The following is an 18,581-nucleotide window of genomic DNA, read 5'->3' as shown; positions in this document are numbered from 1 at the left end:
ACTGATGATGCTCAGAAGTACAACCCACATGCTCCAAAACAAACAAGACACAGGCAAAAAGATCAGCAACAGCCCTCCCCCCAAAAAGGCAAAACACTAACCTAGTCCCCCTCCCCCAATAATCCAGGACAAACCCCTGTCCAAAACAGGCAAAATGCCCCCTGGTCACTCCTGTTTTTCTCAAATGTACAGCAGTAAGGCTTTCATTTTCCAAAGAGTTTCAGAGGGAGGATAAAAGGGGCTAGTCTCCAGTTGCCCTGCCCCCTTCTTTCCTTTCCTATGAAGACTGCTTCTGGGCTAACAAGGGGTCCAGAGGCATTCTGGGACTGAGTGTGCTATTTGGGAGGTCACAGACTTAAGCTACGTTGTTAACCCAGGAGATACCATTGTGATCTCCATGGGTGCCAAAGTGCCCACCAGTTCCTTCTATAGTACCTGTGAAATGTTGTCATAAATATCCCCTCAAAAATCCACAACAGATAAAAGACTGTTTGCTATTCCTGTGTAGTACGTCGCCTAGAGTGGCCATTGGCCAGATAGGCGACACATAAATTAAATTATTATTATTATTTAGTTCCTGTTTGCACTGATTCAGCCTCTCATACAATGAATACTCCCCCTAAATGTGCCCACATTTCATTGGATGCTAGGATTGGGGCCCACTCTCCCATCTGTTCTGCTCTTGTAAATGTGGCAGCCATTTTGTGAGTAGTGCTAATGGCACTTTCTCAAACTTCCAAGTGTACCCTCTGATAACAAAAGGTTGCTGACCCCTTTTTAAAGCATAGCCGTGACAGAAAGTGGTACTATCCAGATCTGTATGTGATGGTATGTTAGAACTACACACCATTAAAAATAACTCGGAAGATGTCAGCTGGTGGCTTATTACATGATTCATAGTATCCACTTTAAAAAAAAACATTTTTTCATTGTGGCAAATACTTACATTTCACACAGCTCAGTTCAAAGTGCTTCATACACATTAGCTAATAAGCCTTGCAACTTCTCTGTAAGCCGGCCGGTATTGCCCTCCTACCCCCCTATTGCAGATGTGGGGTTGAGGCTGAGTAGTTTGCCTAAGGATTTTGAACTGTTGGTTTTGGTTCAGCTCAACATGAGCTCTCCAATTAGCCGTAATACTGAAAGCTGGACTGCCAAATTGGGAATTAGTAGGTCAAATGCCTAGTCTCTTCAGCTAGATGTCTATATTGGAGAGAATAGTTTTGTTTGTTTTTAAAAAAGCATCTTTGTTGGTCCAAAATTAAGATGGAAAGAATTGTCTGGTTAGTGGTCACAGGCTGTTTGCTACCATTTCCCTGTAAGGAAAGATGAATTCAGGAGGTGTCTTCTATGTTAACCTTAAAGCATTTGCTGAAAACTTTTATTTGCCGCCAGGTTTAAGCAGGCAATTAAGAACTGTTCTTTTCCATAATAGTCAGTTGGTAATCTGTTGTAATTTTTGTGTAGTTTTTATTGTAATTGTTGTAAACCACTTTGATATTTTTATGAAACTGCAGTTGAGATATTTTATAAATAATTTTTTGTTAGTTGGCTAAAATCCACATTTTTCTCTTGTGTCATTGTGCAATGGATATATCCAAACTGCTCTGTTTGGGAAGGAGTGGCAGACCAGCTCCAAACCAACTTTGCAGGTGACTTGCGTGCTATCCTGAAGACTGTATTTAAAATTGTGACATCCCGGATGGAGGAACATGAGGTCACAGACACTGGCCGTGAGTGACTCTCCTTGATTTGTGCATGGTTCCATAGCATTTTCATAGCAGCCAGGTGTGGTGTGGACATGTAATGCTGCTCCACTAAAAGTGCTGGGCAGTGATGGTAGTGACAAATCTCAAGTTGCGGTACTGTCATGCAACCTTTCCCAACCTAGAGCCCTTTAGATATTTTGGACTACCAACCCAGCAACCCCAGCCAGAATGGACAATGGTCAGGGTTGGTGGGAGTTCTATTCCAAAACTTTTAGAGGGTATCAGGTTGAGGAAGGTTGTTGTAATATTTAGATCAGCCACACTTAAATTTCCTGAACTTTGGGGCTGTTTTGTTATTTTATATATATTTCATCATATATATCTTGCCTTTTTGTGATAAAATCAAATGAGGTGGCTAAAACACAGAATTCACAAACACGAACAATAAAAACAGAATAAAACAGTAGTAAAAACAGTGTCATGAAAACCATATCAACAACCACAAACCAAAAACCTCATTAGAGGCTCTACTGAAAAAATGCTTGCCAGAACAAATAAAACTCTTAGGAGCTTGCGGGCAAGGAGGGGGCCAGACAAATCCTTCTTGGGAGGGGAGGCTATTTAATAATTTAGGCACCACAACTGAAAAGGACCTCTATTTAGTACCAATTATTTCTGTTGGCTAGTAGACCTCAAAATGAGGATAGATATTGAGCAGGATTCATATGGAAGGAGGTGGTTCCTAAGCTGTACTGATCCCAGGGTGTTTTGTATGAAAAACATTAATTTTTAAAAGGGCCAAACCCAGTACCTCAAACTGAGCTTGGAAAACCACTGAAAACCTATGAAGTTCACAATTGGCCTCATATGGCACATCCTACCAACCATAATATTTCATGGAGACTCATCTCTGTGCAGTAAAAATGTGATGTGGGAAGTGGCCCTAAGAAATGTGGTGCTCTTCACCTTTAGTTACATATTGGTACAACATAATGGTCCCTGGAAAGGAACTGCTAAGTTTGAGTTTTATTGGGCTTGGAGCAAGGGTATCATTAACATTCTACATATTGAAATGAATCCTGCTAGTTGTAGCGTGACTTTGCTCAGTCCAGGTTCCTGCCTCTTTGCTTTTCAGATGTAAGCATCAGTAAGCACAGGGGTGCATGATGAGGTTAAGAACATGCAGTACATTTTAGCTCTTAATACACGCATAGAAAAACACACATTCAATTGGTTATGTATCGGGGGCTTAATCATCATCATGATTATTGCTGCTTTCCCAGTGCTTTTAAGCTTTAGAAAAGTCATTTGGGAGATGTTTATGTATCTCCCATATACCATATACTTGGAACCCCTTCTTAAGGATAATGATTATTAATGATGGAGCTTTCATGGTAACATATAGCAGAGGTAACTATGCAGCTGTATTTTTGCCTTGGTTGTGCAGACATGTTTCCGTTGAGCAGTAGCAGTCTGCATGCTCACAGCTCTCTTTTTTCCTTTTCAGAGATGGGGCTCTGTGTGGCACCAGCAACTTCTCGCCTGGCAGATTGTGCTCTCTGCTCCAATACCAGGGGAGGCACTGGGAGAGAAGGTGAGAGCCCAGTGTGTGAAATGGGTCACTTGCACTGGGTTACCTGTATTTGAACATCTTTATTGGCCCAGGAGATGATGTTTGAGCTTCTCTATCTCAACCAGCGTAGCCTTCAAGAAAAGTTGATCCTGTGCTCAAGGATCTGTTAGATACACGAAGGGATACTGGTTTAGCTTTGCTGACAAATGGAATTTTGGTCTTTGATTTACAATAAACAAATGATCTTGCACAGCCTGCTTCTTGCCTTTTCCTGTTTGAGGTGTTGTGCTTTGTTGGGCAAATAACTTAGTCTATGGCTCCTTATAAACCTCAGAACCTCTCTATGTTTCTGCTATTTAATATATATCTGTCTGTGTAATCAAAGTTCTCAACACTTTTTAGCAGGGGAAGTTTTATATCTGACTTTAGATGTACAGCCATGCCTCGAACGTCCCTTCTGTTCTTTTTCAGATGATTTGGTACCACCAGACTGGGTGCCAGACAGCACTTGCAGCCATTGTATGGCTTGCCATGTGCCTTTCACCTTTCTTCGTCGACGGCACCACTGCAGAAGTTGTGGAAAGGTAGGAGATGGGACCACACAGGGACCCGCAAGACTTCCATTGTGGCGGAAGCAAAGGACCAGACAGACCATGTGTATGAATACTTTACCTATAGGATATTATGTCATGGGCCGGTGGCTGGTGCCCTCCAGATGTTTTAATTACTACTCCATAAACCACAGCCATCATACAGAGTTGGTGAAGATTGGATTACATTATCCCCTAGAAAGATACATCTTTAAACTACTTGAGCAAGGATTGTGCCTAGAAGGACAGCCTGTCCAGGTGGGGACAGAGTGGGAGAGATAGACAGCAGTTGCAGGTTAAGCATGTTGGGATCTATACAGGGTCAGAATTATGTTTGGGTTGTGGCCAAGGGATTAGGGCAGCCATTTCTCTCTCATGTGAAGTGGGGTTTGCTATACTAAGCTGCCCTTGACCCTATTTGATGCACAATTCAAATAAATAAATAAATGATTCCCTCCCCAGATCTTCTGCTCTCGCTGCTCATCACACTTGGCACCTCTGCCCCACTTCAGGCAACTGAAGCCAGTTCGCGTGTGTACGCACTGCTACACCACCCACTTGCCTTCCACTAGCAAAACTACCAGTTGCTTGTGATTGGAACTTCATCAAACACCTTCTGTGCCTGAGGAAATGCCAAATACTGGAAGATAGCAACAGCCTGTGCCACCAGCAGAGGAATGTGGGAGCAACCACACTTATTAGGATGCTCTTGGGTGCTCTCCTAAGGACTTCTGATGGTCAGGGTTGGGGGGAGAGACGGGAACTCCAGGATTATATAGATGGGGATCAACTCTTCACTGTTTACTATAAAGAACTCCCAGTGGGACTCATTGCTGAAGCTAGAAATCACTACAGAAGATGTTTCGGTAAATTCTTGTAAATGCCAGTAAAAACATGTTTTCCCCATTACTCTCTCCTTTGATAGAGTAAATTGTGGCCCATGTAGGGATTGCCTGGTGCTGGTTGCCTGGCTTCCGGGGTTGATAATCATTTGTTGTATGGATTTTTGACAAATCTCTGAAGTTGCATTACCAGATTTGGATGTATGTGCAATAAGGGCTTTGTGGAGCCTTTCACTGGAACTGAAAGGCAGGATCTTGAGTCCAACAACAACCTTGTGGAGAATAGCCAAGACTTTTGCCCACCAGCTTCTGATACAGCGAAGGGCTTCATGAATCTTCAAATGCAATGTATTTTTCTGTAAAACTTTCCTGTCACACTATTGTGTGGATGATGCTTTGGAAATCTCTCTGGGAGACTTATAGCTCCTTTTTGAAACCAGTCTGAGCTGGTTATTCTCCTGAATACTTGAATAAATGCTGCCTGTTACTGTTGCCAACTTGTCTTCTCTTGATTCAAAATAAATGCTTTTGCTGGATTTAGTTGTTGGATGTTGATAGGCTAAACCTACTGCTATACTTCTTCCCTCAGGAAAATTCAAATACACGCTAAACTTGCCTGGTGTGTATTGTTTCCCCCCCCTTAGCTCTTCCTCCCCCCCCATCTGAATCTTTGCATGTGATTTGATAAGCTCCATCCCAGCAATATAGAACCTCTTTCATATAAACAGAATGGTGGGTTACACTGAAAGTTTGCATGGGGATTCATTTGTTCATTCTCTACCACAGCTTTTCTCAACCTTTGGGTCTCCACATATTGTTGGACTACAACTCCCATAAGTCCCAGCCAGCATGGCTCTAGCACATGGGTGTGTATTAAGTGTGCCAGCACTTGGGTATCTACCTTCAACAGACAGTGCTGGTAACACTTCTGCTATCATTCCCTTTCAACTGTGAAAATAAGGTTCTTAATTCTAATTAATGGATCCAGTGTATGTCCCTACATACACTGCCAAACTCTGGCTTATGCATCAACCTTCATTGGATTCCTCACCCTGGTTCTGTTTGTTCAACAAATAGCAACCTGGTGCAATAAGGAGGTAAACACAATCTATTACTAAAAACTAAAAACTCCAAATTATAACTGGAATGAATACACCAGGTTATTAAAGGTGCAAAGTTCGTAGGAATTAGATTTTATAATGAAAAACCATTATACATTCCTTAATGATGGGACAAAATAACAACTGAAAGTTACATTGGTAATGTTTGCATAAACTTAATGGTATTATGAGATTGATAGAAAACAAAACAAAGATATTACTTTGACATTACTGCAACTTAAAGTAACTTAGAAAATATCTTAAAGTGATGTGATACATATTTGCATAAATAAATAGTTCACATTTTTATTTTAATTAACAGAATAAATCATATTTTCCAATTCCCAGCCCACTACTTGTATATTATTATTGCATGATTCCTAGCATATTAGAATAAAGAAAGACAGTTACCTACGTGGGCAAGCCTGAAGCCCTCAGCTTGGCAAAGCATGTGAGAGCAAAGCAGATAGCCGCAAGAAAAGAAAAAAGTAATCCAAAGGCAATTCCCCACTTTTTTCTAAAGTGGAAATACGTCCCTTTATATCACCCAGCAAACTTGGACCAGGAGATTGGAAATAATTACTGAATATGAATTTCAATAATTGAAGGTGGGACCCCACAATATGTAGACCATGAATTAACACAATCTGTCTGAGAGGGGGATAAAATGAGTACCGAGACGCTTGCATCAGTGATTTTCCACTGGCACCTTTTGCGTAGTGTCAGCTCAACACATTTATTATTTCACTTGATTTTGTTTTGGCTATCCAGCAGCTTTGTACCAACTTCTTATCAAAAGCTATTTTCTGGGAGTGGAAAGTACAGTGTTAACACAAAATTGTGAGCAGCCTTAAGTCAGAAATGACACAGCATGAAATTGTCCTTCATCTTAATTCATCATGGCTTCACTCTGGCTGCTCTATTCTGTACATACACTTCTAACCTGACTGCCATACATAAATATATTTTAGTGTGGCAGCACCTACCCTGTGGAATTCCCTCCCTTTGAATATTAGGCAGGCACCATCTCTGCTATCTTTTCGGCGCCTTTTGAAGACTTTCCTCTTTCAACAAGCCTTTTAGGTTGAGACCTGTCCCAGTCTGCATCTGTGTTAGAATTGCTTAATATGTTTTTTAATAATGTTTTTAACCCTTTTTTAAAGTTGTTTTTTAAAAAAATGTTTTTAACACTTTTGTTTTAATATATTTTAAGATCTGTTTTTATGTTTTATAGTGTTTTTAGCGCTTTGTTTGCCACTCTGGGCTCCTGCTGGAAGGGCGGGATACAAATTAAATAATAAATAAATAAACAAACTATATAGGGTCCAGCGATGACCTGATTAACAAACCTAGAACCATGTGTTTAATCCAGAAACCCACTCCTATGTTTTTAGTTAGTGATTGGGCCAAAATGAGGAGAAAGAGGAACTAAAGAATTAATGGGGGGTGGGAGAAGAGATCTCAAGGTTCCTACCTTTGAATGCTATATGGGCCGCTGCAGGTCATTACTGATTGATGCTGATATCAAAAGAATTACTCTATAAACCATGACATTTAGGCTAAGTTTAATCTGCCTCTTGCTTGCTCATCCATTCACCTTACATCGGCTTCCAATTGTCCTGAACTATTAGTGTCTATATTTTCTAGTAACTTGGCCTGATAAATCATTCTCTTTTGACATGTCATTTTTGTTAGAATGTGTACATGTGCTAGAGCTAAGTGGGACAAAACTCCACTGACAAGAATTCCTTTCGAGTTGTATCTACCACCTCATTCAGAGATTTACCTCCACTCTCAGACAGAGACATACTAACATGAATGACAGACTGGGTTGGGAAACCATTGGTTCCTTCCAAATGTCCACTGGAATATATTATAGCCTGTGGTTGATTTACAAATGTTTTGTAATGGCTATTTGTTTTTAATATGTGCCTTAGAGCAGAAGCATGTACATGCATGTGGATTAAAGTCCAATTTCTCACATTGAGGCACTTGCTTTGAATGGTTAAGTATAACACAGCAAAACTATAGCCCTGTTCAGATGTTTTAATACCGGGGGGGGGGGGCGGGCAGGCGCAGAGGCATTGTGATGGCAGGCTCTGAAAAACCACCTACATATATATGTGTGGAGAGTGATTTGTACATTTGGGAACTTAGGAGCCTGCAGCCACCACCACTCAATTTATTGCACAAACGTTAAACATTTTAAAGAGAGCTTTAAGTTCTTCTAGTAAACTTTTCAGCAAAGAGACACTGACCCCCTTTGCTTTTAAATTGTAACCAGCCTGTGGCCAATCCACATCTTGGCTGTCTGGCTAAATTAAGATGCCAGTGTAGAGCTTTCCTCTGTCCTTCATACAACCATCTCTCCAGCTGTAATTTGGAGTGGTGGCTATTCTATAGCAAGTATAACCAGCTCCACTCTTCATGGAGGACAGGGCTATCAATGGCTACTAGCCATGATGGCTGTGCTCTGCCACCCTAGTCAGAGGCAGCATGCTTCTGAAAACCAGTTGCCGGAAGCCTCAGGAGGGGAGAGTGTTCTTGCACTCGGGTCCTGCTTGTGGGCTTCCCCCAGGCACCTGGTTGGCCACTGTGAGAACAGGATGCTGGACTAGATGGGCCACTGGCCTGATCCAGCAGGCTCTTCTTATGTTCTTATGTTCACTCTAAGATAAGTTACTACAGTAGTTCTCATTCTAGTTAATAACACTGTGGCCAGTTTATTCTCACATTTGTGCTGCAGAAGCTAGTATAGGAGTGGGGTTGATACAGCCAAAAGTGAACAACTTCCAACAGCTGTGGAAGTTGGGGAAGAGTTGGGTGATTGGGGAGTGCCTTGGCATGAGTTAAGGTATACGCTAGGTCTGCAATGCTATACAAACTTGCCTTGGAGTAAACTTTGTCGAACTCATCAGGGTTTACTTGTGGTAGGCATCTATAGGATTACTCTGCAGGGCTCCTCTTCTGTGAAATATCAGAGGGTATGATTGTGTTTGTATGTCTGCATCTTTTCCTGAGGATACTTGTATATCAACTCCAATGCTGGGGGGGGGGAGTGCTAACACATGTTCTTTGTTAAACTCAATAAGAAAATAAGGATATCTATAGCTATGGCTGAATATGGTCAGGGTATGCATAACTTTGCTTTCCTTGTGAGGAATTATCTTGCCTCACTACAAGAGTGAGTCCATGGACCACCAGTGGTCTGTGGCATGTCTGCATTCAATATCAACATTGATTTTAATTGTATTTTATTGCTTCTGTTATACTATTTTATTGTTCCATAGAACAATAGCATTCAAACTAATATAATAAAAGATGCAATAAAAATACAATTAAAGCTGAATCAGCATCTAGCATTATAATTGCTACAACCAGCAGAAAAATCATTAAGTGGTCCCTCAAGACCCTCAGCAATTTTCAAGGGGTCCATGGTGGGGGGCAGTTTGGGAACTACTGAGTGAGGGTGTTTATGGTTATTCCTTGTTAGAGCACTCTCCTTACCCTCACAACTCCCATGGGTTACAACCATAGGAGGGTGCTTTCAATTTCCCCTTGCACTTTTTCCATGAGTACATATAGGAAACTTCCTTATACTGTAAGAGGCAGACCGTTGGTCCACCTATCTCAGCACTGCCCACACTGGCTGGCAGCAGCTCTCTAGGGAGTCAGACAACGCATCTTTTCGAGCCCTACCTGGAGATGCGGGAACTGAACCGGAGACCTTTTGCATGCAAAGCACCTGCTCTATCAGAGCTACGTTGCTCCCCCTCCAGATGAAACGACGATTCTAATAGTTGTTGCCGACAGTGCCTGAGAAAGAACTGGTTGCAGTAACTGTTCTGAATTCAAAACAGGCGCCTGACCTTATGCCATCCTTATAAAATCCGTCACGTCAACATACTCTCACCAGAATGCGCTGGCCCCGCCTACAATTCAAATTTCAAGCCTCATTTTTTTCCCGCCCGAATTTGTTTTGAAAGTGCAGTGACGTATATAGGTCTGGTCAAGTCTTTCAGCCAATAAGAGCGCCAGTTCCCCTGGCCACGTCCACAGCAGGTTGAGATTCAAAACAATACAGGGGCCTTATTGAACTTAAGGGTCAGGATCGGCGTGTGCGCGAGTGCCCCGCTTGCGGTAGCTCAAAAAATAAAAAAATAAAAGCTCTTGTCCTCATCGAAGCTTTTGGTCTGCGCCAAATCTGAAACCGGTTCAGAAGTCCGTAGCAGCTGCTAGGGTTCGAAGGGGCGGGATCAGAACCTCGGTGCGTTCTAAAGGGCGGAGTTGGGTTTGGATTGGCTGCTGAAGACAGTGGGTCAGTTACAGTTTAACAAAGTCCTCGCTCGGTCTGGGTCTTTGGTTGTCATGGAGCTCATCTCTAGCAACTTTCAGGTGCTACTACAAGCGGCTGAGTACTTGGAGCGCAGGGAGAGAGGTATCTGTCTATCTCAGGGAAGGGGAATTGCTTTGCGGGGTAAGAGGGCGATGCTTATGTTACCCCGATCGTAGGTAGACTGAACAGGCTATCTTCCGCATGAAGTGGCGTGGTGGGTTTTTGTTAAGAATTGGGGGGGGGGATTAATGGCAGGACTCGGGAGGTGAACTAGTTTGGAGCCTCTGGTTTTGTCTCCTAGAAGCCGAACATGGCTATGCTTCGCTCTCTCCTTACTCCAGCCAAGACGCATTACAGTCCCGGAAGAGGTCGAAGCCTCGGAAGGCCCTGCAAAGCCTCAGGTGAGACTCTGAGCTTTAGGATTGGTTTTGATTATTATACTGAAAAAGCATTCATATAAACTAAAGGCTAGTTGAATATGGAGGTTAAAAAAAGTCGAGGTGAAATTTCAGCAGGCCTAGCAAAGTACTTCATCAAAGTGATTTCTGATAACAGAAATAAAATGCTTGTATATGACATGTCATACAGGGTTGTATCTAACCTTAGTTGTACTTGGAACAGACCCACTCGAATTAATGAATATGACTAATGCAGGTCCATTAATTTCAATGAGTGTACTCTGAATAAACTTTGTTGTTGTTGTTATGTGCCTTCAAGTCGATTACGACTTATGGTGACCCTATGAATCAGTGACCTCCAAGAGCATCTGTCATGAACCACCCTGTTCAGATCTTGTAAGTTCAGGTCTGTGGCTTCCTTTATGGAATCAATCCATCTCTTGAATAAACTTAGTTGGATACAAGCCATAGCCAGCAATGGAGTTATCCCCCCTCCCCGATATCAGTTTTTGCTCTGTGGTTTAAGAAAATTAAAAACTCATCTGTGGTTATACCTTGTTCAGGAACTGCACTATGTGCTTTGTATTGTTTTTGCATTTTTCTCTGGAGTGTGGCTTATAGTACAAGACCTGCATTGGGACCCTGAGGTTTATATACTCTACTAGTACATAACACCTGGTAAGAGGCAGAAGCACTAACTGCAGAAAATGAAATTCTGTAATTGACAGTTGTAAGTCCTGTGCCATTGTGCAAGGTGTAAGGATGTGCATTCCTAACATACAGGTTAGCAGTTATGAATATTCCTAGCATCTAGTTCTTTGAAACTGGTTTTGCCACTGTTACACAGACACAAACATAGGAAGCTGCCTTATACTGAGTCAGAGTATTGGTCCATCTAGCTCAGGTATTGTCTATGCAAAGGATAGCCAATGTGATAGCTTCCAGGTGTTGTTGGACTGCAACTTCCATCATTCCTGATAGTTAGTCATGCTGGCTGGGGCTGATTAGGAGTTGGAGTCCAGCTATGTTTGGTGGGCACAACCTTGGTTGCCCCTGGTCTATGTTGACTGGCAGTAGCTCACCACTGCTTCAGATGAGGGGCCTGTGTAGCTCTACCTGGAGATGTTAGGGACTGGAACCTTCTGCTTGCAAAACATGTGCTCTACCACTGAGCTATGTCCCTTCCCCTACTTCTTTACCACAGAAATAACAAAGCCCACCCATGATAACTGTGTACAGTGTGCTGTTGCACATGGTCAAGGGCCTTTTTTGTATGAAATCTGACTCTTGGTTTGCATTACCTTGGGCTCATACCTATCACCATAGACTTATGGACTTGTGATATTCATAACATGTTTCCCAAGTGTTTGAATCTGGGAATTTCTGATGTGGAAGCTATATTTATTTTTTGATGATTTATATATCACTTAATTACTATAGCCTTTAAATGGTGTACAAAAAACATAATACAATGAAAATAAAACATCAATTAAGATTATAAAATCAGAATTTAGTTAAAATGTCTCCTGGAATAATACTCTTCAGTAGGTGCTGGAAGTTTGACAGGGAGGCGGTCTGTCTCACCTCAGCTGGAAGGGAGTTCCATAAAACTGGGCCCGCAATACTGAACACACAGCTCCTGGTGGATCTGATCCATGGAGGACCACTAACAGTGACTCCGCTGAAGACTTCAGTGATCAGGCAGGGATATAAGGGATCAGGCAGTCCCCGGGGTATCCTGAGGCCCTATTAAGGGCCTTGTAAATTAATACAGGAACCTTGAACTTGGTGTGGCAGCATATGGGCAGCCAGTATACAGCAAAGAGGTCCTTCAATGGTAACAGTCCAATGCCGATTACTGAGCTACTCCAGGTGCTGCTATAATGAAGGAAATGGTTCATCTTCCTCCCCTGCCCTGTACACTCACTGCATGGAGAGGAGGGGGTGAGTTCTGGGCGAGAGAGGATTTTACTGGGCTTGGATGAGAACTTTTTGTCTCTGCCTCACTGAGCAATATGAACAGAACAAACTAACATTTTTCTGGAAATCTAAATGTAGGCTACTGACCTTTTTCCTTTTTTCTCTTTGCTTTTAGGACTGTGCACAATGAACTGGAGAAGCACAGGTATACATTCATAGAGGAAGGGACTGGTGGGCAGGGGGGAGGGAATAGCCTCTCATTTCTCCTGTTCCAGAAGAGGAAGTTAAAAGCACTGAATAGATCGGCTCCTCTTTATAAGACTGCTTCCTGTCTAGAGGAATGGAATTAATGAAGCAGCAAAAATAATTGTATTTATTATTATTTGTATCTCCCACCTTTCCTCCAAGGAGCTCAAAGTGGCATGGTTCTCCCCCTCCCAATTTTATCCTCTCAATGACCCTGTGAGGTAGATTAGGCTGAAAGATAGTGAGTAGCCCAAGGTCACCCAGTGAGCTTCATGGCTGAGCGGGGATTTGAACCCTGGTTTCCCAGGCCCCAGTCCAACACTCTAACCACTACACAACACTGCTGTGAATAGATAAGAGGACTACCCCAGACCATTTCTATCTTGCCAAACTTAGGAGCGCATACAGAATTCTTGTAGAAACAGTGAGCATGCTGTTGACTAGTAGTCTTATAGATTTTTTTTATGTTTAATGCCACACTGGAGAAGTGCATAGGGGAATGTCCATGCAGGGAAAGAGAGGAAGTATGTGAAATGACTTGTCCGTACATGTTTTCGAATCAAAAGGTGATAATGTAACAGATAGAAAAATGAGACCTTGCAGTTCACCATATAGCCACCTACCACAGCTGAAGAAATTAAAGGTAAATGAATAAAAAAACACAAGTGTCTTGGCTCTCTAGTCTTAGGATCTTGGTACTTCTTGAGAGGAAGGTATCAAGCAACACATTTGTTGCAGAGTTGCTAAATTAGGTATTTGAACGTCTGAGTGAGCTTTGTGTATCTGAATCTTTGCTAAAGATTACACCTTCCCTGGATTAGTCAGACTGAGACTTTAAGCTTTAAAATAAGAAATAACTACTTTATTCTGGAAGTACATACTTGATGGGAAAGAGTTCTACATCTAGCTAACTAGCTAAGTTGGAGATGCAAACACTAAGCCTAGTGTTTGCCCTCATGCTTGGAGGAGAGGGAGAGACAAAGAGAAGATATCTACTCTCCCTCTCAAGAGAAAGAAGAAGGAAGGAGACCGGAAGATGTGGTCAACGTCCTAAGCATATCAGTCTAGCAGGAAGGGAGAGTCAGCAGGAGATCAAAGGATAGGTATTAGCCTAGCAATCAGGAGGTCTCCTCTCAGTCTACCCTTTTAACCCCATGCAGCCTCAACCCACGAGTTCAAGTTGAACCACATATTCCAACAACATTTGCCACTCCTGATTAACTTTGTGTAATTGTCAATCCCTGTATATGTTTTGCCAAAATACCCTTTTTGAATCAATAATTAAAAATGCTCATATGGTCTCCATAGTGGATCACTAGATGTTTTGAACTCGCGCAAATGAGATGTCAGGAAGTCCATTGTTGAATCTTGTGTTTTTTAAAAAATAATAATTAAAAGAAGCTTGAGGGAGTTAACCTCCCCTGCACATAACTTTAATCTTACCCTCCATCCCTAACACCCCCTGATAAATACAAAGACCTGGCTATGGATCTTCTGACATTACACCTGGTTGGACCCCAACTTTTAGTTCCGTGTTCCTATGGTGAGGTTTTCCAACCACTCAGATCCTGCATATAGTAGCCATGGGTCATCGTGGCTCAAGCAAGGATTTCTATGTAAGAGGGTTGGGAAGAAAACCATGTGTGCCTTGTTGGTTGTGTCTGGGTCTCGTTCATTCAGCTCATGTACTTATTCTATCTCCATTTATATACATCTGCTGTTTTTATGCACCTGCCCATATACATTTACTTGGGAGTCAGGAAGGTGGGCATCAAAGAGTTGTAGGCAGATTAAAAGATGTGGTTCAGTTTCCACCTTTGCACAGAAAGCTTATTACTTATGGAAGACTCTGAGACCTAGCCTAGATGGATGATTATAGCCCTTTTGCTAGAGGAGTCTTAGGCACACATTTTACAGTCTTGTAAGGGTCTGGCCTTACCCTGACATGGGGTGAGCTCCTGTGCTTTTTAAAGGAAATCTCCAAATGAAAATAAAAAGGAGCACCAAGTTTGGCAAAAGAAATGTGAGCAGACAATAAGGGATGCTAAGAAATAATGTGAGGAGTGCATTATTAAAAACCAACAAAATCTTGTAAGTACATTAAAAGCAGGAGACCATCTAGTGAGGTAGTTGGACCCTTGGATGACAAGGGAGTAAAAGGTGTGCTAAAGCAGGATAAGAAGATTGCAGAGATACTAAATGAATGCTTTGCATGTGTCTTTACAGTGGAGGATATAGGGCAGATCCCTGTGCCTGAACTAACTTTTACAGGAAGGTAGTCTGAGGAACTGAGGCAAATAGTGATGATGAGAGATGGAGTTCTACACTTAATAAACCAAAAACTGACAAATTGCGTGGTCTGGATGGCATCCACTCAAGAGTTCTCAAAGAACTCAAATGTGAAATTGCTGATCTTCTAACAAAAATATGTAACTTGTCCCTCAGATCTACAGTACCTCCATACCTGAGGACTGGAAAGTGGCCAATGTAACAACTGTATTTAAATAAGGATCCAAGGGGGATCCTGAAAATTACAGGTCAGCTCAATATCTGTCCTGGGAAAATCGGTGGAAAGTATTGGTAAAGATCAAATAACAAAGCATATAGAAGAACAAACCTTGCTAAAGTAGAACCTACATGGCTTCTGCAAGGGTAGGTTTTGTCTCACTAACTTCTTAGAGTTCTTTCAGAGTTTCAACAAGCATATAGATAGAAGGGATCCAGTGCAGATAGTGCCCTTGGACTTTTAAAAAGCTTTTGACAAGGTACCTCACCAAGGACTCCTGAGGAAGCTTTGCAGTCATGGAATAAGAGGAGAGGTTCTTTTGCGGATCAGGAACTGGCTAGGAAACAGAAAGCAGAGAGCAGGAATAATTGGAGGAATGTAGAAAGTGGACTCTCCCAAGGATTGGTATTGGGACCTGTGCTTTTTAACTTGTTCATAAACCATTTAGAGTCGGGTGAGGAGTGAGGTGACCAGGTTTCCCGATGATACTAAATTGTGCAGGGCTGTTAAAACAAAAAGGGATTGCAAAGAGCTCCAGAAGGGCTTCTCCAAACTTAATGAATTGGCAGTAAAATGGCAAAAGCAATTCAATGTACACAAGTGTAAAGTCGTGCATTTTGGAGCAAAAAATCTTATTTTCACATAGACAGTCATGGGGTCTGAACTGGCAGTGACTGACCAGGAACAAGACCTTGGGGTCGTAGTGGGTAACTTGATGAAAATGTCGACCTAGTGTGCAACAGCTGTGAAAAAGGTAAGTTCCATGTTAGGGATTATTAGGAAAGGTGTTGAAAATGAAACCACCGATATCATTATATAAATCTATGGTGCAGCCACATTTGGAATACTGTGTACAGTCCTGGGCACCTCTCAAAAAGGACATTTTAGAGTTGGAAACGGTTCAGAAAAGAGCAACCAATATGATCAAGGGGATGGAGCAACTTCCCTTTGAGGAAAGGTTGCAACATTTGGGGCTTTCTGTAGAGAAAAGGTGAGGAAGAGGTGACATGATAGAAGTTTATAAAGGCTATCAGTGGCTACTAGCTAAGATGGTTATGCTCTTCCTCTGTAGTCAGAGGCAGTATGCTTCCAAATACCAGTTGCTGGAAACCAAAGGGGACAGCACTCTTGCACTCAGGCTTGCTGGCTTCCCACTGTGAAAATAGGACACTGGACTAGATGGGCTGCTGCCCTGCTCCAGCAGGCTCTTCTTATGTTCTTATATTCTCTTTGGCAGGAGGGCCCAGCTGCGGCAGTGTTTGGATCAGCTAAAGCAGCTGGTCCCCATGAACACAGAGCGTTCTCGTTACACAACCCTTAGTCTTTTGCACAGAGCCAGGGTGCACATTAAGGTAAGTGACACATATCCCTCCTTACTGGCAGTAGTCAAGTAGTGCCTGCTTAACTGGCTGTAATAGTAGGCCTTGCACTTTAAACTTGGAACTTAAGGGGAGGGGGAGATGTATGAGCAAGATCCAACATATTTACTGAGTAGGGCTGGAAGTGGATCAAACAACTGCCAGGAGGGGAAAAAAGAATCATACATTTGATCGGATTTCAGTAAATGTTTTGTGTTGCTTACTAAGGGGCGTACACTCCCTTTTCTGCTGCTATAGAATAACAAAGTCATGCTGGGTGCTTCATTTGGCCTTGGATCATACCTGTGATCCATCATCTTGCTTTTCAACAGCAGCCAGCTAAACGTTTCTGGGAGACATATAAGCAGGCCGTGAAAGTCCAGCTGGACAGCTCTGATGTTGCTTCCAAAGTACACACACGTTAGAGACTAGGAGCCAAAGCATTTGTTATAGGTATAGAAGATTGTCCTTGACCCTTTCCAGAAGCTGGAAGAGCAGGAACAGAGAGCTCAGCAACTGAAAGAAAGGCTACGCTGCAAGCAGCAGAACCTGCACCAGCGGCTGGAAGAGTTACTGACTCGTTCAGGTGTGGAGAGGCTGCGAGCCAATAGCCTGGACTCTTCTCAGTTCTCCGAACGTTCAGATTCAGGTGGGTGTTGCTGTACAACTAGGCTGCCCATGCTATGGTCCCCATGGCAGGATGCTTTATATTAGACATTCCAATAAGAGAGGATTGGCAATTTCCTACTAGTTTTCCCCAACCTGATGCCCTCCAGATGTTTAAGTCTTATCAGCCCCAGCTAGCACAATTGTTGCTAGCTGGGGCTGATGTGAGCTGTAGTCCAAAACATCTGGAGGGCATCAGGTTCGGGAAGATTGCTTATCAAGACTGGGGTAGACCCTCCAGATATTCTTGACCAACAACTCCTATCAGCCTCAGCAAACAGGGATGGTGGGAGGTGTAGGTCAGAAACATTTGGAGAGTCGCAGATTTCCTGCCTGTCCTAGGATGTGGCTTTCTAATGAAAAATCAGCCAGACCCCTACTTGTCATCTTGAGGCAGAACCCCTACGAAAGACATTGTCCTGCATGAGTAGAGGATTATGATGGCATTCTCTTCTGCTACAGAAGATGCGGAGGTGGACGTGGAAGGTCTGGCATTCAGCAGCATTGAAGAGGATGTTGTGGCTGCATTCAGCACTGGGCGGGAGCACAGTTATTCCAATACCAGAAACTTTTGGTTATGATGGACAGAAGCCCGATTATTAGGACAGTGCTCACCTAAACAGATTTCCAACAGCACGGCCAGAATTTCATGCCAGTATGAATGGCATTTGGCTTATAACAAGACTGCAAGGTGCAAAAGGCAGTACTATTGTATTTCTACATTTCTGTTGGAACCAACCAGAGTAATTTCTAGAGACATGGAGAAAAGCTGGCTTCACTAATCACTAGTGGGGTAGGAGTGAAAGAAGAGTGAGGTCCTACAGCATTTGATCTATACATGATAGCTTATGGCTCTGTGTACACCCCCCTCCCAAAAAAAAGCTTGTGTGTACTGTCTCCTAATTAGAGATGAGAAAACGGGCCTACTAAGTAAGCAGAATCTTGACCTGTTAACTATTGGAAGCAAATCTCAATAAGGGCAACAGTAGATCATGGCACACTGAATCGTTCCAGTTTTATAGAAGAGATGCACTTAGTTACAGGCCTGGAGTATGAACAAGCTAGGAAAACCAGGTTGCTCTTACGTTTAATTTCTCAGCATGAAATGGGTTGTGCTGCAGGGAATCGGGACCAGCTAGGACTATAGCTAGTGGGGCCCTGTTCCATGACACAATCCACCTTATTCAAGTATTCTGATTTTCCCTGGAACAAAGACTGCTTTCCTTTTGTGACTCAGCCGCATATGTACTCAGCAATATTCTAGTAAAGATTTTAAATTTCTTGCATCCTATTTGTCTGGTTTTCTCTTGAGTACTCAGAACACGGATAAGGCTGTT

General features: G+C 42.6%; 2 protein-coding genes across 4 annotated transcripts in view; both read left to right on the top strand.

Annotated features, from left to right (window-relative positions):
* Nucleotides 1–5,206, top strand: part of ZFYVE28 (zinc finger FYVE-type containing 28) — a 34,683-nt gene extending 29,477 nt beyond the window's left edge. For all 3 annotated transcript variants that reach the window (XM_061617603.1, XM_061617602.1, XM_061617604.1), the window contains exons 10-13: nt 1,620–1,733; nt 3,217–3,303; nt 3,754–3,866; nt 4,335–5,206. In XM_061617603.1, the coding sequence (XP_061473587.1) occupies nt 1,620–1,733; nt 3,217–3,303; nt 3,754–3,866; nt 4,335–4,466 (446 nt within the window). In that variant the 3' untranslated portion in view covers nt 4,467–5,206. The remainder of the gene's footprint in view (nt 1–1,619; nt 1,734–3,216; nt 3,304–3,753; nt 3,867–4,334) is intronic.
* Nucleotides 5,207–9,879: 4,673 nt separating this feature from the next.
* On the top strand, nt 9,880–18,530 carry MXD3 (MAX dimerization protein 3). The gene is made up of 6 exons (XM_061617608.1): nt 9,880–10,252; nt 10,452–10,551; nt 12,644–12,673; nt 16,458–16,572; nt 17,062–17,227; nt 17,707–18,530. The coding sequence occupies exons 1-6, from the start codon at nt 10,183–10,185 to the stop codon at nt 17,823–17,825; spliced, it is 600 nt and encodes a 199-aa protein (XP_061473592.1). The 5' UTR covers nt 9,880–10,182; the 3' UTR covers nt 17,826–18,530.
* Nucleotides 18,531–18,581: the final 51 nt, after the last annotated feature.

Source organism: Rhineura floridana, chromosome 3, assembly GCF_030035675.1.
Source record: "Rhineura floridana isolate rRhiFlo1 chromosome 3, rRhiFlo1.hap2, whole genome shotgun sequence".
NCBI lineage: Eukaryota > Metazoa > Chordata > Lepidosauria > Squamata > Rhineuridae > Rhineura > Rhineura floridana.
Note: the sequence above shows the minus strand (reverse complement) of the source record. Positions and strands in the feature narration are given on the sequence as shown.